The 20,115-nt window shown below is 42.4% G+C and overlaps 2 protein-coding genes across 4 annotated transcripts; both read right to left on the bottom strand.

The window, feature by feature from the left end:
- Nucleotides 1-12: 12 nt before the first annotated feature.
- Nucleotides 13-12,430, bottom strand: LOC110506487 (BTB/POZ domain-containing protein 10). 3 transcript variants are annotated; one of them, XM_021586130.3, is made up of 9 exons: nucleotides 12,224-12,430; nucleotides 5,196-5,335; nucleotides 3,468-3,657; nucleotides 2,996-3,308; nucleotides 2,699-2,801; nucleotides 1,938-2,058; nucleotides 1,543-1,740; nucleotides 1,054-1,164; nucleotides 13-942 (listed from the first exon to the last, which is right to left on the bottom strand). In XM_021586130.3, the coding sequence occupies exons 2-9, from the start codon at nucleotides 5,268-5,270 to the stop codon at nucleotides 608-610; spliced, it is 1,446 nt and encodes a 481-aa protein (XP_021441805.2). In that variant the 5' UTR covers nucleotides 5,271-5,335; nucleotides 12,224-12,430; the 3' UTR covers nucleotides 13-607. The 3 variants fall into 3 exon arrangements, with proteins under 3 accessions (XP_021441805.2, XP_021441807.2, XP_021441806.2); XM_021586132.3 differs by lacking the exon at nucleotides 12,224-12,430 and adding an exon at nucleotides 5,744-5,798; XM_021586131.3 differs by lacking the exon at nucleotides 12,224-12,430 and adding an exon at nucleotides 5,658-5,783.
- A 6,080-nt stretch (nucleotides 12,431-18,510) lies between these two features.
- On the bottom strand, nucleotides 18,511-19,262 carry pth1b (parathyroid hormone 1b). The gene is made up of 3 exons (XM_021586143.3): nucleotides 19,188-19,262; nucleotides 18,902-18,990; nucleotides 18,511-18,747 (listed from the first exon to the last, which is right to left on the bottom strand). Exons 2-3 carry the CDS (start codon nucleotides 18,979-18,981, stop codon nucleotides 18,546-18,548), a joined length of 282 nt encoding a protein of 93 aa, XP_021441818.1. The 5' UTR covers nucleotides 18,982-18,990; nucleotides 19,188-19,262; the 3' UTR covers nucleotides 18,511-18,545.
- Nucleotides 19,263-20,115: the final 853 nt, after the last annotated feature.

The raw sequence follows: 20,115 nt of genomic DNA, 5'->3' as shown, positions 1-20,115 counted from the left end.
AACACAATACAATGTGATTTGAACATCTTTATATATCATGCTGAATATTTAGGGAGCACAGAATCACATTACATTACCAATTCTATGATGTCAACCAACCCTTACATGATTCAAAGTATATCTGAGGGGAATTCAACAGTAATTTCCACTGAATGGTGATGAAATCAGAGGCTTTTCTCCATGGCCAGGCATCCCGCTCTGCACCTATTCCCCGAACAGTTACAGTATTCACTAGTCTTGCCATCCAGGAAGTATGCCCAGAACTGCACGTGAAATAAAACTCAGGAAGAAAACACAGTAACACCAGTGCACAGCCCAATAACCATTGTACAATAACAATATATAATAATAACAAAATAATTGGGTTTGCTAAATTTATTTCAAACAATTAACAGAAAAATAAATTCCTTTGGTCAAGTATTTTATTTGAAGAAATAAGAGAAATATGCCCTTTTGCCAGTCTAGTCCCTTATCGGGTTTTTACAGTCGACCAGATCCTTGAGGCTCTAAGGCTGCGGAGGAGGTGCCAAGGCAATATGGTTATGATGCCCCTCTAGCTCCATGCTGCGGTACGCTGGGGAGGGAGGTGTCAGGGAGGGGGCAGTCCTCAGACTGCGGGCGAGGGGGCGTCTGGGTCACCGGGGTCGTTGTTGTAGTTGTTGCTGTACTGGGGTCCGCTGGGGGGCTGGTTGGGGAGGTTGTCCAGCTCGTCCACCTGAGGGCCAGGGTGCATGTTGACCAGCTGGTCCTGGGGGATATCTGCAGCAGCTGCAGCCAGGTTAGTGATGGACTTGCTTTTGACACACTGGAAGTCAACATGGCGGCTCTTGCCCTCCTCCTTCTCCCAGGACATGCGGATGAAGGGCCTCTGGACGTAGTTGTAGATGACCTCAGGACGGCCACCAGGACGCTTCTTCACCTTCTCTTTATATGTGGGGTAACCTACCAATACATGGCGCAGACAACAGAGCCAGTGAGTTCACAATGCTGAAGCGAAATCTTACATTTTTGCTCTGAACCCCAGCAAATACATGATAAAAATCAGCATCTTACCTTCAATGCCTAATCTTATTTTCTTCAGTCCTCTCTCCTTTAAAACTGATTTGGCAACATCTCGATTTTCTATATACTTGAAGAACCGGTATAGTTTTGTACTGTATATTACTGCAGAGAGAAAATTAAATGTTGTGAAACACACAGCAACTCATTATCAACAACTTTTTTAAGCAGTGTCAATTAAGTTGGTCCCTTTAGGTAAGTGAACAACAGTTTAATCCACAGCAGGGATTACTAATTAGGAAGAACACATTTTTGGTATTTAGTATCTTATTAGGATCCCTATTAGCTGTTGCGAAAGCCGAAACTACTCTACCTGGGGTCCACACAGAACATGAAACATGACATAATACAGAACATAAATAGACCAGAACAGCTCCAGGACAAAACTACTTACATTTAAAAATGACAGTCTACATATCAATATGCACACAAAATATCTAGGTCAAATAGGGGTGGGTGGAGAGTGTGTGTGTATTAACTCACTCTGTGAGTACTCTTCTCCCATCTGCGGTGGGTACTCTTCGTCCCAGTCCACTACGTCGTCATCAGTGAGCACCACGATGTGGCATTCTCTCTCTCCGCTCTGGGCGCTGGCCACCATCAGAGACACAACCATTTCCTCCAGGTAGAACTCAAACTGATGCCGGGCACCGTCGTTAGACAGCTCATGCATGAGGGCACCTAGGGACAGTGGGACATGGTCAGTCAGGAGACAGCAGTTCAGAGACGCAAACCAACACACTAACTTTCCATAACATTTTCATCAGTTTAATGGAAACCTAATTAAATCACTAATAAGGGATATTAAAACCAAGGGCTTATTATTTATGTTCACTGAGCCAACCAGGTCAAGAAGGGTAAAAAGGGGGTGTACTCACTGAGGTCTCTGCACTTGATGGTGCTGTAGTCAAAGGTGATGCACAGATAGTCACATGCCTCTCTCAGCTCAGGGATGGAGATTCCATCAGGGCAACGTATTATCCCAGATTTGTAGTAATCCTGCCAGTTAGAGAGTGAACAGAGAAAACACAAAAGACAGGCATTACAGAGACTGCCCCCTATCAGCTCCCCCTTCCTAAAATGTTCAAAATGGCCAATGCCCTTCCCCCTACGTACAGATATCAGTTTATTGCCAGTTGAGCTGGGCATGGATATAGCTTTGCAAATGCAAAAATAAAATGGTGCATCTTTCTAAACAAGTGCGGTGCCTCTGTGGCCAGATTGATCCATGTTTGTCAACAACAGCCCACATGTATCAATCCCATCCTCCATTTTCACATCAGCAACCTACAGCCAGTGGTATTGATTGTTGTACTTGTTCTCAGGACATTCATAGCCTCAGTGGACAACTCATGGCATATACTCTATAATAACAGTCTGAGGTTGACTCTATAGCCTTAAGTAAATGTTTATGTTGTCTATATAATTAAGCTACAAAGTTTCAGACAATCAACAAATAAGTTAATCAATTCAGGATTACTATGAGTAGCAGGCTGCCCCTCCCATTGTGGCTCAGAAGAGCAAAGGTTAGCAATGGCTACGCTAGATCAAGGAATTGTTTTCAAGTAAAAACAGTCAATAATTGACCAAGTTAGTAAAAGGGAGTGTTGTACTTGGTAATAAAGTGCTATTGACTGACCAGGATGGCTCGGAACACCGTAGAGCTGATGCCCTCGGCGACTTCATACTCTCCTTTTTCATTGGGCCGTGTGAAATTGTGTTCCCTTCCAGATCCAAACATTCTGCAAGAAACCACAAAACAGGTCACATTTCACAGGGGTCACACTTCAGTGTTGTTCAGCTTTCGTACAATAAAAAAGCTAAAGGAAAAAACCCATGTAGGTGACTTCCTCCTCATAACCATACTGGTAAAACAAAACTTGATACGGATTGATGATTTCACCATAACAAAGTACAACAATGAGGTCAGCCCTACCTGCCCAGCATGGTGTTGGGCTGTGCTGTGAAGATTGAAGGGTCCACCACGAACCGTGTGTTATCTACTATAAGAGTGACCCTCTCGGAGCCTGAGGTCCGGATGCTGCGGGTACCCAGGCCCGTGCCCAGTCCCTCCTTGCTATTCTCATAGACAAACACCATATCTCCCACTCCCAGGCTCTTAAAGCAGCCCTCAGTGCTGGACAGGCTGCTATTACGGCTGCTGACCACCCCGCTACTACTGGAGCTGCTGGGGGAAATCCTCTGAGGACGGGGGCTGCTGGGCCTGGAGCCACCGTCTCGCTCACGGTCTGGAGGTGGAGGGAGAGAGGCACTAACTCACTGGCATGACGACTGACCTTTCTCACAGACTACTCCTATTACATGCCAACATTAGAATCCATCCATGTTCTCTTAGAAATATTATTTTAGGAGACTGTGTGAAAGTGTTCGCACTACATTCTACTCACCGCTGTTGTGCTGGCGGGTGGGCGAGGTGACATTTCTGATGCAGGGGGTGAGCTGGCCCTCTCCCCTCTCGTGCGACGAGTCCCGGGAGCGGTCGCTGGAGCGGCGGCGGTCGCGTGAGCGGTCACTGCCCCCACTAGCACCATGCAGGCTCATCTTCACCAGGTCTGCCTCTAGTCGAGATGCACGCGACTGAGCGTTGTCCAGAGCAGAAAGCACAATAAATACTAATTGCAGTTAAACTTCTCACACACTTCTTCCCCTAATGTATTATTACAGATTGAAGGTCACAAATCTTGTGTCTGCTGTAACCATAAAGACACTCAGGACCTCTGTCAGCAGTGACAGTATGGTCCAGGGCTTTACTAGAACCAGTATTTACCTCTAGAGGTAATTATAACACCAGCCTGGGCCATACTGTCACAGTCACGATTTTGTGACCTTGTGGGAGATCTGTCGACGTGCCCTTGAGCAGGGCGTTGACCCTGGTTGCTTCTGTATGTCGCTCTGGATGGGAGTCTGTAAGATGACTACTAATGTGATGTAGTTGTTGAGCGGCTTCACTGCAAGTATATTGTATGTTTTAAATATTCAATAATAATAATAAAACCATTTTTTTAAAGACAGACAGCATAGAAGCAGCCCATCTAACCCAAGAAGACTAACTGGAGAGAATGGAAGGACACAAATGTACACGCACAAAAGCAGAATCCCTTTTAGTGTAGGTAGACCACTTGTCTATTGGTACATCGTATAAAGGGAAAAGACATTAAAGCAGTATCAAAATGATTGCGTCCCTATATAGGCCTACAATCATGAGTAATAGCTTCCCATTTAGTATTGAAATATTGAACATATTGTCCCAGAGATTCAGTAAAAGCACAGTGTTGTATAGGATAATGTCTGTTCCCTTATTATGAGGGCACATCACATCAGTGAGCCATGGAAGTATAAAAAGCAGGCCAACGTTCCTGTTTAGAGAGAAGCCAAAAAACACACTTGCATGGTCATGTTCTGCACCAGTTCTTAGAAGTTATGAAAAATAAGGACTGTTTTTTTAACGAGTTTGCTTTGGAAGTTAGGTAACTAGTCTCTCTAGGGACTGAACTCTGTATATATTCTGTATAGAATAACTGAACTACAATGACCCAAGAAATGCCAAAGACTTTCTTTCTGCCAAAACAACAGCCAGTAAAGGGCATAGACCATTAACAAACACTTTAAACTTGTAGTTATAAAGTGTACATAGCGCTGTCATGCTGTCATGACAGTGGACTTTTAAAATAATGACTACTGGGAGAGTTATGACAGCCCATCTGACTTTACAGCCATGATAAAAACAGTAGCCTTTTATGATGTTGGGCTCAAGAGTAACCAGGCCTTCATTGGAAATCACAATGGTCAATGTCAACATTATGAATTCAAAATGTATTTGTTACATGTGCCGAATACAACAGGTGTAGACTTTACCAACAAGTCCTTAACCAACAGCGCAGAGCTTTTTATAAGAAAATACTTGCAAAACAATATATAGAAAAGTAAAGAAGTGCACAATGAGTGTGTGACTATGCTGAAAAACATCTGTCTAGCCTATAATAGGATGGACTACGCCTATAGCACTATACACATGAAAATGGATGTGAAATGCCTCCACAGAAATGACAACCATCTTGGTTAGTGTCAGTTTTATCTGACCGTACACACTATCAAATATAAAGTAATTGCCTCACCTCGAGTGCTTGCAGAGTTTGCGAGGTCGGTTGTTTTTCGTTCCCAATTCTCAGTGTCACTTGAGTTGCTATCATATGACTGGACGTGCTGCCATCACCAATGCAGAGACATCCAGCCCAGATTACTCACCATTCATAATCTGACATGACGAAGGGAGTCGAGTTAGATATTAATTCACTGGGTTAATTCAGGAGAGCCAAACAAGCTGTAAATATTCACATAGATGCTAGTTATACATTCAGTGAATACGAAACTAAAAAGCAGTTCCCCTTCGCATTCTAACTCTTCACAGCTGCTCGCCAGCTAATGTCACGATGATCCCGAATAATACGAGCTAAACTAATTGTGGTTTACTAGCTAGCTAATTGTGACTAAGTAGCTAGCTAACTAACTAACAATGATGACAGTAGCACCTCAGCTAACTATTGTGATCACAACATAGCCAGCACTAAGTTAGTTACCAGTCCCAGCTAGTAAATAGCAGAGATGATTTAGAATGTTTGTAAAAATAGAAACATATTTGTATAGCTAGCCAGGCAGTGGCTACCTATGTGAAGCTGGCCACAACAAGGATTAGCCACAATAGTGGAATTTGCGGGCAGCCTTCAAAATAAAAGTCCCCCATTGAAAGCGATGCAAACGGATACAAATTGCGGACTCAGGCCATATTTGGACTAGATCATGTTAAACAAGTTCCAAATGTTGTTATATAATCGTAAAAGACAATTAGTTAATTTGACAAAATAAAGCAAAAATCTGTTGAAATCGTATTGTGGCTGTAATAGACTTCATTTGTAATTGGGGCATACTTATAAAGTCTACACCCCCCTTGGATTTCTTCACATGTGTGACAAAGTGGGATTGAAATGGATGTCCTTTATGGTCAACGATCTACACAAAATACTCCAATGTCAAAGTGCACACCTGTATTGGACAATATTTGCCCATTATTTTTTTCAAAATTCTTCAAGCTCTGTCAAGGTGCTGGGGATCATAGCTAGACAGCCATTTTCAAGTCTTGCCATAGATTTAAGCAGATTTAGGTCAAAACTAACTTGACCACTCAGGAACATACAGTTCTTCTTGGCAAGCAACTCCAGTGCAGATTTGGCTTATTGTCCTGCTGAAAGGTGAATTCCCCTCCCAGTGTCTGGTGTAAAGCAGACAAACAGATTTTCCTGTAGGATTTCATCCTGAAAAACTCATACCCATAACATGCTGGAGCCAGCACCATGCTTGAAAATCAGGAGGCAGTTAACTCAGTGATCTATTCCTTTGCTGTGTTTTTTTTTTAGTATTACTTTAGTGCCTTAATGCATATACATGTTTAGGAATATTTTTTGATTCTGTATATTTAAATTGTTATTTTCACTCGGTCATTTAAGTCATTGTAGAGTCACTACAATGTTGTTGATCCATCCTCAGATCACAGCCATTGAACTCTGTAGCTGTTTTAAAATCACATCCTGAAACAGTTTCCTTCCTGTCATGCAGCTCAGTTCAGAATTACGATTTAGTCTGGTTTAATATATCATCCACAGCATAATTATTAACTTAACCATGCTTAAATATATATTCAATGTCTGATCTGTTATTATTACCCATCTACCAATCACTGCCCTTCCTTATGAGGCTTTTAAAAAGCTCCCTGGTCTTTAAATGCAATATTTGACTGAGGGACCTTACAGATACACAGTACCAGTCAAAAGTTTGCCAAGAGTGTGCAAAGCTGTCATCAAGGCAAAGGGTGGCTATTTGAAGAATCTCAAATATATTTTGATTTGTTAAACACTTTTTTTGTTACTACATGATTCCATATGTGCTATTTTATAGTTTTGATGTCTTCTCTATTATTCTACAATGTAGAAAATGGTACAAAAAAGAAAAACCGTGGAATGAGTAGGTGTCCAAACTTTTGACTTGTACTGTATGTATGTGGGACAGAGGAAGGGGGTAGTCATAAAAAATAATAATGTCAACCTCTATTATTTATTTAGAGCGGCCAAACGGAAGCCACTCCTCAGTAAAATTTGCCAAACGGCCCCTTATTAAAGGACTCAGACCATGAGAAACAAGATTCACTGGTCTGATGAAATCAAGATTGAGTGCTTTGGCCTGATGGTGGCAGCATCTTGCTGTTGGGATTTTTTTCAGTGGCAGGGATTGGGAGACTAGTTAGGATCGAGGGAAAGATTAACAGAGCAAAGTACAGAGAGATCCTTGATGAAAACCTGCTCCACAGTGCTCAGGTCCTCAGAGAAGGTTCACCTCCAACAGGACAATGCACACAACACAGGGGTGGCTTCAGGACATGTCTCTGAATATCCTTGAGTGGCCCTGCCAGTGCCTGGACCTGAACCCGATCGAACGTCTCGAGAGACCTGAAAATAGCTGTACAGCAACGCTCCCCATCCAACCTGACAGGACCGGAGAGGATTTGCAGAGAAGAATGGGAGAAACTCCCCAAATACAGGTGTGCCAAGCTTGTAGCGTCATAGCCTCAAGTCTTCTTGGGTGTAATCGCTACCAAAAGTTATTCAACAAAGTAAAGGGTCTTAATACTTATGTAAATGTGACCTTTTTTCTTGACATTTGCATAAATGTCTAAACCGGTTTTTGATTTGTCATTATGGTGTGTTGTGTGTAGATTAATGAGATATATATTTGAATAAGGCTGTAACGTAACAAAATGTGGAGAAAGTCAAGGGATCTGAATACTTTTTGAATGCCCTGTATAGCCTTACCTATGAATCTTGGGTCATTGAAATGGGGTAGCAACTGACTGACATCCACAGATTACAATTCTGAAGAGTTCACACAAATATGAGCGTCGTAGCTCTTACTGCGAGACTAAAAACTGTATAGTGAGGTGATTTCCGACAGTTAAAGATAAATATTAGCGTCATAGCGCATATGAGTTGTGTAAACACTTCAGAATTGTAATCTGTGTGTGTCAGAGTAGGCTGATACCTATGGCTCTCCTATTCGTACTGAACTGTTCGGTACGGGGCCCTTGGTTTGGTCCACACTGTGAACCTGAATAAATACATACAAAATAAAATGTTAAACTACTAAAAGCTATGTCTATGCTGCGTTGTATGCCCCTGCCTCAAGTAAAACTGATCTGAAAACATTGTAGGCTATTCCACTGACAACTAGACCATATGCGCACATTGTAATCAAAATCTTAACTGGCGTCATGATGTTGCCTCTTTGGGTGTGGCGAGGCCCATCCCCCTGCCTCCCCCTTTAACTAGGCTGCTGTGGTCAGAGAGACGTCGTAAATTCCTCATGGACACAGTATAGAGAGTACATTTTCATAGAGAACAAAGGAATTTATCCCACCTCACAGAACTTGAGGTACGAACAAATTTCATGTTCGGGAGAAAGTATAAAAGATCGGTGAAGAATCCAGCTACGAACTGGTCCGTTTGTTTTCAACTTGGGGAAGCTCATGGGAGATGGTGTGGCCACATTACCATAACGCTGTTTATATAATAGCCTCAGATATGAGGTTTAAATCTAATTGTTGTGTAAAAATGAATGAGTGAGTATGATACTGTTTACACAATTTTACAATGTGATTTTGGACTGTTTATTGAAGGAAAACTCAAAAAGGGAATTGGAGTTAACTAAATCAGAGGACCGCCCCTGAGCCCAGTTAGGGTCAGACATCCTGGGACAGCCCCTTTTTTCTGCAATTCCGAATAAAACCCAACTTTGAGAAATTATCACGAGACCATGTTTTTCTCCATTACGAGGGGACAAAGGTTGTAGACCATTGCTGAATCATTTAACCATACCACGTGGTTGACTATCGATACCGACAGAATAAGAACAAGTCTTTGATATTAATTACCAGTCTGCAGCTAGGAATTCGGTATCATTGAACACAAAGAACGATAACCGCCGAAACATCCATTCTATAACGAAACGAATGAAGGTCACTCTGAACAATCCACTCTAACCGCAACCGGCGATCAAGAAGACACACTGATTGATTGCAATTGTTCCCGAATGAGTGAGCGTTCATGTGCAAAGGATTAGCATTTCAATTGTTATAATTATCACTTATAGTGACTTCTTAGTCGACCCCCACTTCCCCTTTGTCTAACAAGCCGCCATGCCGGTTTAGCCCACTAGGGCACATTCTCCTATCATTTCTTGTAACCACATTTACCTTGTTTGTTTGTATATGCATTTCTGTGAATTACTTAGTAATAAACACATGATTTAAGACACTTTTTTTTTTAACCTTTATTTAACTAGGCAAGTCAGTTAAGAACAAATTCTTATTTTCAATGACAGCCTAGGAACAGTGGGTTAACTGCCTGTTCAGGAGCAGAACGACAGATTTGTACCTTGTCAGCTCGGGGGTTTGAACTTGCAACCTTCCGGTTACTAGTCCAACGCTCTAACCACTACCGCCCCGTATGGATGACTCATAGTGAAGACTGGGTTCGTGCAGATAACCAACAATAACCAACAATTTACGACGTTTGGAATGAGATTAATGTGAGGTAAAGTAAATAATTCATTAATCAGAAGACTATGGATCAGATATGAAAATATCTGAAAAGTTATTTTAGGAAATGATAACTTAGTAATCTGAATATCTTTCCTTGGTGCCACAACTTCATAGTTAATTACATTTACGGCTTGGTTTAAGTCTCTCCCTCCGCCAGTCACTCGCTCACAGTACACACACAAGACTCCTCCATCTGCTACAGCGGCACCTCTTTCTCCCTCACGCTTTATCAACTCTGATTAACAAAGTAGTTTACAAATGGACTTTTCTGCCGCTTCCCTCAGTCGGATCGGGTCTAGATCCAACCAGGTCCATACGTTCCCTGGTCTAGTTGCCTTCGGGTTTGTTCAGTCTATATTGAAAATTGTATTTATGCATAGAGTGGGAATGCCCCAGGTCCATTTTGGAACGGGTCCAAAGTGTAGACTACTTGAGAGGCCCAAAATAAATCTCTGTCACAACAGACAATGCAGGAACATTGTGGATGCTGTCACAGAAGCTGGACTTTTGTTTTGAGTCTTTTGCCAAATAAACAAAAAAATAACTACAGCAACTGTTAGCATTTCAATTTCCTGCTGTATCAATAAGTACCGGACATCCATAGGGGCGGCAGGTAGCCCCGTGGTTAGAGCGTTGGGCAAGTAACTGAAAGGTTGCTAGATGGAATTCCCAAGCTGACAAGGTACAAATCTGTCGTTCTGGCCCTCATAGGCCATCATTGTAAATAAGAATTTGTTCTTAACGGACTTGTCTAGTTAAATAAAATACATTGCATTATTGAACATTCATATTGCAAAGAAGGCTGCAAAGATTCAGCAACAGGCTGAATAGTGAGGTGATTTCCCACAGTTAAAGTTCCAGAATATGAGCTACAACGCTAATACTTGTGTAAACTCTTCAGAATTGTGAGGCCCGACAGATTACCAGGACGCGTACTCAGAGCACACGCTGACCAGCTAGCAAGTGTCTTCACTGACATCTTCAACCTCTCCCTGACACAGTCTGTAATATGTAATGTTTCAACACACCACCGTAATCCCTGTACCCAAGAACGCCATGGTAACCTGTCTAAATGTCTATGGCTGTGAAATGCTTTGAAAGGCAGGTGATGGTTCACGTCAACATCATGCCAGACACCCTGGTCTCACTCCAATTCGCATACCGCCCCAACAGATCCACTGATGACGCAACCTCTATTGCATTCCACACTGCCCTCTCCCATCTGGACAAGAGGAACACCCGTGTAAGAAAGATGTTTATTGACTACAGCTCAGCTCACTAAGGAATTATCATGGTCCGCACACACCAAAAGTCCGAAAAGGCACAACAACGACTCTTCCCCCTCTGGAGGCTGCAAAGATTCGGCATGGGCCTTCAGATACTACAAAACGTATATAGCTGCATCATTAAGAGCATCTTAACCGGCTACATCACCGCTACAGAGTGTAGTACATACTACCCAGTACATCACTGGGGCCAAGCTCCCTGCCATCCAGGACCTCTATACCAGGCGGTGTCAGAGGAAGGCCCTAATTTCTTTTAACTGTCAACGACTGCCACCCAAGTTAGACTGTTCTCTCTGTTACCACACGGCAAACGGTATCGATGCATCAAGTCTGGAACCAACAGGTCCCTGAACGGCTTCTACCCCCAAAGCCATAAAACTGCTAAATAGTTAACCACATAGCTACCCAGATTAGCTATCTGCATTGACCCTTTTATCCCTACCTATATGTACATATCTACTTCAATTACCTAGTACACCTAAACAACGACTCTGTACTAGTACCCTGTGTATATAGCCAAGTTATCGTTACTCGTGTGTTTATTCCTCATGTTACAATGTTTCTATAATTGTTCTATGCTGTAAGTAAGCATTTCACTGTTAGTCTACACCTGTTTAAAAAGCATGTGATAAATAAAAATGAGTTGATTAGGCTGATACATTGCAATATGAATGTCAATACGCACAATAAGCTAGTGAGGTGACTTCCCACAGTTAAAGTTCTCTAATATGAGCTACTACACTAATATTTGTATAAACTCTTCAGAATTGTAATCTGTGGGTGTCACAGAGTAGGCTGATACCAATGGATTTTGGGTCCATGAAATGGGGTATCAGCCTACTCAGTGACATCCACAGATTACAATTCTGAAGAGTTTACACAGAAAACTCTGTTTTCTCTTATTGCAGGACTCTGAAACCACTGTGAAATGAGCCACATTAAGCTCACCAGTCAATCTATTATGTATTGAACATTCATATAGCAATGTACATCCTTACCTATGGATCTTGGTTCCATGAAATGGGGTAAGGCTGTACCGTGCATGTTAGTATGCCCCCAATGCTATTCTGAACTGTAACACATCCACAGTGCTATTTCAACTTTTTTTTTGTTATCAAATGAACAAATAATTGTATTACCACTATTTGTTTCCGTTTGCATCACTAGCTAGCTCAAACATGTGAACACTTACATTCACCAAAACAAGTCTTACCTTTTAAATGATAAATATTCTCGCATTAATATCATATACCCTGTACAAAACATATACATGGAATTCAAAGGCTCAATCCAATCCGTTAAAATAATTGATTTTGGTTTGGGTTGTCCCTGCTGCTCAGACGCTCTCGCGAGATTTGGCTGTAATTTTAAAAATAAATATATAGCCCAGTTTCTTCTTCTTCTTCTTGGCAGTCCGCAAACAAATATCATAGGTGCATGCCGCCACCTACTGTATTTGCTGTGCATCAACCTACTATTCTGGAGAATGAATTCATTACACTTTGAGATTTTTTTGTTGTTGCCCTTCCAACTAACCCTACACCCATTAAAACCTCACCACTATTCCACTACTTTGGCCCATCTGATCCTACTCCAGGCCAGCAGTCTGTGAGGATGGGACACTATAATTCAAAAACATCTAACGCTTCGGCAGTAAAATCTCGTACACCCAAGTACTTCTCTGCAGCTGCCACCTATCTATCCTCTGTGATTTACGTTCCATCCCTGCAGTACAATTGACAACCATGGACTTGAATGCCAAAAAAACCCAACCTTACTGAAGTATGTTATTCCTATCACTCCATTGGCCTCGGCCTACTCACAGGGATTCTCTTAGGATCCCTCACCCTGGACCCATCTTCCTTTCCTACTCTCTTCACTGCCTTATCATAAGGTCACCTTCTGCACTACTCTGATCATGGCAACCTCAACCTGCCCTTCTCTCACCAGACACAGTTCTGATCTCCAGTACCACGGGTACCCCTAAGGTTTACACACCCAACTTTTTCCACTGATACTACACATTCCTTTGTCTCATGTCCTCCTGCACACTTCTCAAATCTAGGAATCTCCCTCCAACACACTGTTTATCTGAGGTTTGAGACGGACTACATCCTATAAAGTGTATTGCCGCCCCCTACTGTACAGGGTAGTGAACAATAGAATGAAAAAACATTGAAGAATAAACCCCGGACATAATACAACAAATAGACACATTAAAACCCCATCCCACTTCTCCAGTCACAATCTAATTCAAGTCACATCCCTACAGGCTCGGGGGCCTGTGATGGTGGAACATTCTTCGACAGGATTCCCTGCAGGCCTCTGCTGTAAAATCACTGAGTCCCAAAAAGTGTTCAGCTGCACTCACAATGATGACATTTTTCTCAGATTCCTTCCATTTGTGGTGTGCAGTTTATGAACATTTCAATAAATGATACAAAGTCCACCTTTTTCATATTCAATTTATTATGATCCTTCAGTTGCCGAGAAACATTGGCCGTGTTTGAGAGAAAGAAAAAGGCCATGTGCCATGGTTAAATTGTGACCGACTGATCAACAAATAATAAAGAGTAGTTATTTATGATCCAAGGTTGCACTGTCGGATGGAATGCCAAACAAACTCATTCACTGGTGCAGGCTCTACTAAAGCGTACCATGCGGTAGGATTTTAACATTGAGGAGGCATACGAGGAAGATGTGCTTTTTATTGCCTATGTGAGGATTTTTATTTGCAAGTGGATATAGCCAGTAGACGTAATAAACTTATCGGAATCAAGGAGAGCCCTATCAAATGAAAATCCAGGCTTCAATCCATGCCGACCTGTTACCTGTCTGTCTAGTCTCCCAAACAAAGCAAAGACATGTTTCTTGTAGCAACACCCATGACCCAGAACGCATCACAAATCCTACCAATTACATAATTGATCATCAACTTCAATAAAAGGTATGCCAATGATATATAAACACATTCAGGTAATACATTCACATGATAAATATCCCCACATCACTAACAGTCAATAAATGTGATTCTCCTAATAAACGGGGATTAATCCATGTCTGGACATACATAATCAGGCAAGACTTTAGATTATGTGACGTATAACATAATGACAATCGTCACGTTTACTCCCTATTCTCCTTGACGCACGAAGTGTGGAGAAAAAGCTCTAAACAGTTATAGGTTTACCACTTCCCTTGAAATGAAGGCTGTCAAAAGCATTTAAACACAAAAACAAGGGGTTTACATAACCAAGCTGAATGTACAGGAACAGGAACCATAATAGGAGCTGGCTGACATTTCACCAGGGTCCTGACATTGCATTGCAGTAGGCCTACACAGGTAAACATGAATGAGCAACATCACCTGAAACAATGAGAACATGCACTCTGTATGATTGTTCATCTTGAACAACAGCTTCACTCCCGGGTCTTCACTGACCTGCTTGGTTGTTGAGGGCGTGTCCACCCTTCTTGACACAGTCACCTTTTGCAGAGAAGGGGAGTCAGGTGAATCAGGAAAGCAATGTTCAGTTTTGACTGCCACTAACCCAGCAGAACCAAGGGCAGGGTCAGACCCCTCCCCAGCTTCAGGCCTAGGGTACAACTCAGTATTATCAGTCTCAGGAGATAGCGTGTGAGGGGCTCTTCACTCTTATCAGCAACCGGCAGAGACTCCGCCCCACCGCCATCCATCAGCTCAGCAGTATTGGCCATGGGCAGCTGGCTAGCCACCAGCTCATCAACAGCATCAGAAACCTGCAGCTCCACTGGAGTCTCAGGCACCCCAGCCTGCAGCTCGGACTCACCTCCAGCAGGAAGCAGAAGATCAGGGACAGGTAGATCAGGGACCTCACCAGCAGACAGAGAAAGCTCATCCTCTCCTCCAAGAGCACACCGCAGAACAGAGTGGACAGTTCCTCATCGGTAACAGTGCTTGACTGTGGGGCCTCTACAACAGGTGGCGAATCAGCCGACGCCTCGGACCTCCATGGCTGGTGGAACACGCAGGTTTCCAGTATGTGCCCGTGCTTGTCGCAGTGATAACACCAGGCCTTACCACCAAGGCAGGCTTCCCAGTCATGGCCACAGTCACATGCACAGGTTCTCTTAGGGGTGCAGGTATTGCAGTCGCACAGCTCCTTCCCCAGAGACAGGCCTCGCCCCATCACCTCCAGTAGAACCCGTTGCACCTTGAAGAGCTGTATTTATTCCAGATGTTATTATCTTTCTATTATTTTTCTATTTTGCTTTATGCAATGTTGGGAAGGGTCCATAAGTAAGCATTTCACTGTTATTCTATACACATTTGATTGGATTTGAGCATATAACCTCAGCTGGCATACTGCATTCTTCCCTTCGGCATACACTGGATACATGACCAAATCTTTTGCATTCATGACACTGAAGGGGTTTGTGTACATAGGTTCTTACAGGGTATCTCACAAAGCCTAAGTTACATGAGAAGGGAGAGATTCTTCTTCTTCCTTCAGTGTCTCAACTCCTTGTCTTACTTCCACTCAGAGTGTGAATTATACCTTAACATTCGGTCCTCCTTTGTGTACAGGCGCTTCATGTGCACGGGCTTAATAGTAAAGACATACGTTTTTTTATAACTTTTTAATTTGAAATGAACACATTCGGTGAATGCCATTGTAGCCGTAATTAATTGATGTGTCATTTTTTGTAGAAAGACAAGTTGGGATACCTGAAAAGGGTCTGAGACACGGGACTGTCCCAGGATGACAAGTAGATACATGGAAGACATTTGTTTCAACCATGACACAGAGCTGGGGATGTACATTTCATTTGGAATAAGCTTTTATTTTAATAGTTACAGTATCACTATAGCAGTACAAATTGCATATAAAACTAGTAAAATGATTAAATTAGCATTATTTGGAGCCCCCCCAAAGTTTGACTTTGTTGCATTTAGGGGGACTCATGTCTCATTCAGGGGGTCACTGAGTCCCCCGTAACTCCACCCCACAAATGTAGACCTGCCATTTTTTTTTGCAAATATTCAATTTATTAATGCAAATAAAAATAATCTCACATGATATTCACATTGAAATCAATCTTTTTTTACATTTTGTGCTTTTCATGAATTCTTATTTTGAAATTACAAAGCCTCTGTGAGAGTAGTAAACAGTGATGTCATCATGATTATAACGGTATAAACAGTAACTAAGTTGGTCCTCATTGTGAACATTATTTAAAGCAAACAGTGCTTTACACTGAAATAAAGCAATGTCAAGGAGATGGACATATCAAAGACAATAACAAACCTTTTTTGATACTGCTAACGGTAATTTGACACATACAAATCAAATCAAACGTTGTCACATGCGCCGAACACAACAAGTATAGACTTTACCGTGAAATGCTTACTTACAGGCCCTTAACCAACAGTGCAAGAAGAGTGAAGAAAATATGTACCAAATAAACTAAAGTAAAAAATAATAAAAAGTAACACAATGACATAACAATAACGAGGCTATATACAGGGGGTACCGGTACCGAGTCAGTGTGCGGGGGTACAAGTTAGAGGTAATTTGTACATGTAGGTAGGGGTGAAGTGACTATGCATAGATAATAAACAGCGAGTAGCAGCAGTGTACAAAACAAATGGAGGGGGGGGGGGGGGGGGGGGCAATGTAATAGTCCGATGGCCATTTTATTAGTTGTTCAGCAGTCTTTTGGCTTGGGGGTAGAAGCTGTTAAGGAGCCTTTTGGTCCTAGAATTGGTGCTGCGATACCACTTGCCATGCGGTAGCAAAGAAAATAGTATATGAGTGGGTGACTGGAGTCTGTGACAATTTTATGGGCTTTCCTCTAACACCACCTAATATTTGTATGGCAGGAAGCTTGGCCCCAGTGATGCACTGGGCCGTATGTACTACCTTACAGTCAGATGCCGAGCAGTTGCCATATCAGGTGGGGATGCAACCAGGATGCTCTCGATGGTGCAGCTGTAGAACTTTTTGAGGATCTGGGGACCAATGCCAAATCTTTTCAGTCTCCTGAGGGGGAAAATATTTTGTTGTGCCCTATTCACGACTGTCTTGGTGTGTTTGGACCATGATAGTTCGTTGGTGATGTGGACACCAAGGAACTTGAAACTCTCAACCCGCTCCACTACAGCCCCGTTGATGTTAATGGGGGCTTGTTCGGCCCGCCTTTTCCTGTAGTCCACAATCAGCTCCTTTGTCTTGCTCACATTGAGGAAGAGGTTGTTGTCCTAGCACCACACTGGAAGTTCTCTGACCTCCTCCCTATAGGCTGTTTCATCGTTGTCGGTGATCAGGCCTACCACTGTTGTGTAATCAGCAAACTTAATGATGGTGTTGGAGTCGTGTTTGGCTACGCAAACACGACTCGTGTGTGAACAGGGAGTACAGGAGGGGACTAAGTACACACCCCTGAGACGCCCCAGTGTTGAGGATCAGCATGGCAGACGTGTTGTTGCCTACCCTTACCACCTGGGGCGGCCCGTCAGGAAGTCCAGGATCCAATTGCAGAGGGAGGTGTTTAGTCCTAGGATCCTTAGCTTAGTGATGAGCTTTGTGGGCACTAGGGTGTTGAACGCTGAGCTGTCTTCAATGAACAGCATTATCGCATAGGTGTTCCTTTTGTCCAGGTGGGAAAGGGCAGTGTGGAGTGCGATTGAGATTACCTCATCTGTGGATCTGTTGGGGTGGTATGCGAATTGTAGTGGGTCTAGTGTATCCGGGAGGATGCTGTTGATGTGAGTCATGACCAGCCTTTCAAAGCACTTCATGGCTACCCACGTGAGCGCTACGGGGCAGTAATCATTTAGGCAGGTTACCTTCTCCTCCTTGGGCTAAGGGACTATGGTGCTCTGCTTGAAACATGTAGGTATTACAGACTCAGTTAGGGAGAGGTTGAAAATGTCATGGAAGACACTTGCCAGTTGGTCCATGCATGCTTTGAGTTCATGTCCTGGTAATCCATCTGGCCCCGCGGCTTTGTAAATGTTTACCTGTTTAAAAGTCTTGCTCACATCGGCTACCGAGAACATTATCACACAGTCATCCAGAACAGCTGGTGCTCTCGTGCGTGCTTCAGTGTTGCTTGCCTCGAAGCAAGCATAATAGGCATTTAGCTCATCTGGTAGGCCTGCGTCACTGGGCAGCTCGAGTCTAGGTTTCCCTTTGTTGACCGTAATAGTTTTCAAGCCCTGCCACATCCAACGAGTGTCAGGGCCGGTGTAGTAAGAGGTGAAGGTGGTAAAGTGGTATAAAAAAATATATACTGTTCTGTGTGCTTTAGTCCAGGTAGTGGTCATTAACAAAATGTCTTGTTAATTCAAATGCAGAAAAAACAGGAAATAAATAAAAAATATAAATAAATAAATAGTAAATACATTAATAAAAACATAATTAGAATAATAATTTAGAAAATATCTAAAACTAAAATGAGTTTCACAATGAAACTTGTGAAATTTCAACTGTTTTTTTACGAGGTATTACTTGTGTAAGACTGAAAAGAAGACAAACCCTGAGTACTCAGGCTTAACTTGTATACAGGCTCAGTCCTGTGAGATCATCAGGAAGCAGACTCCGGATCTTCCCTGATTGTCCATGTTGTTGTGCTTTGGCGTGTGAGGCTGCAATTATATCCTTTAACTTCAGCTGAAGCCAGTCTTGTCTCTCCCCCACCTGCTTGTGTACTCCCACGTTGTGCATGAGCTGGACCTCACTGATGGACCTCTTTCTGTTGGTCAGAGAATAACCATTGCAACCCGTTTTAATTGAGGTGACTTAGAATACAGGACACAACAAAGAAATGAAATGCCATTGAGGAATAAACCATGGTATGAAATGCAACACACAAAATTGCATTTCGACAGTTAAGTTGGTCAACTTACCTCATTGGTCTCGCCTCTGTGTGTAAACTGCAGAGGACAATTATCAAAACAATTTTGTCCAAAGATCGGATGGAAAGCATATTGATTGCCTGAAAAATTAAGAACACGTCTCAGCAATCTTCTATGAACTTATTTAACTCATTATTATAAGTAATCTGTTTTCAATAAAGGTCAGTAACATGTCTATCTCTTTAACTCTGTGGTAAAACAATGCTTCACATTTAACATAACGTTAAGACAGTTATTAAATGTATTTTAGATTGTCAAATTGCAAACTTTTACTTACCAGTTTCTGCCTGAGTTAATTCCACAAAGTTTAGATATGTTTTTCTATAATGCTTTGGAGGGGCCAGTCTAGCTGGTTGATCAGTCTTTTATAAGTGCTTAGAGTAACTCTCCCTCCTTTTTATACAGTAGCCCTCCCCTGGTCATTGATGAGCCACTTTCATTATTGATGTTGATGTCACCCGTTCAGTGCAGGCATCTGCATGACGACACCTCCACCAACACTCACCACTAATTCAGCTTTCAGCACCTCTGCCAAGAGCCCTACTGGTCACACTGCTTTTGAACCTATTCCATGGTTGTCCATGACACTGAACAAGAGGGACTACTTCAATTAAACCTCTATCTATTCATCTACCAAACTGCAGAAACTTGGGATGTCATGAAAGTTTTTGATATTGATGTCTTTATTTTTTTTGCTGTACGTAACAGAGCTTTGCTATCCTCAGATTACCCAGAGTTACTGTCTCTGGCTGTCATCTAAATATAGAAACAAGGCTGTTTATTTATTTCAAGCATGTAAAGGGTATATGAGGCCTTGAAGTGAAAAGGTGCTGTTGGACCACCACAAAAGCAAATGCTCAATGGAACCCATCCACAGACTGTTTCTTGGTAACTTTGGCGAGGAGAACATTTCTTTGGAGACAGTCGTTGGTATTTCAACACATTAAAAAGCGAAATGTGTTTAGAGAGATGTGCCCAGGCTGTGACGTCTAAATTGTACTCTGACTTCAGACTTGACTTAGACTTTGGACCAGTGAAGAGAGTTCCGTCACTCTCTACACACTTCCTGTAAAGGTAGCAATGTGAGGGTGAAAGAGCATAGCATCCACTTGCGTTTACTCTTGGTATTCACAGCATCAGGTGAATTTATCTTGCAGCAAGCTATTATGCAGTGTGTTCAGAAAGTATTCACACACCTTGACTTT

The sequence above is a fragment of the Oncorhynchus mykiss genome, chromosome 26 (genome assembly GCF_057628025.1).
Source record: "Oncorhynchus mykiss isolate SJ-2025 chromosome 26, ASM5762802v1, whole genome shotgun sequence".
Classification (NCBI taxonomy): Eukaryota; Metazoa; Chordata; class Actinopteri; order Salmoniformes; family Salmonidae; genus Oncorhynchus; species Oncorhynchus mykiss.
The sequence above is the reverse complement of the archived record's forward strand: the minus strand, read 5'-3'. Positions and strand labels throughout refer to the sequence as shown.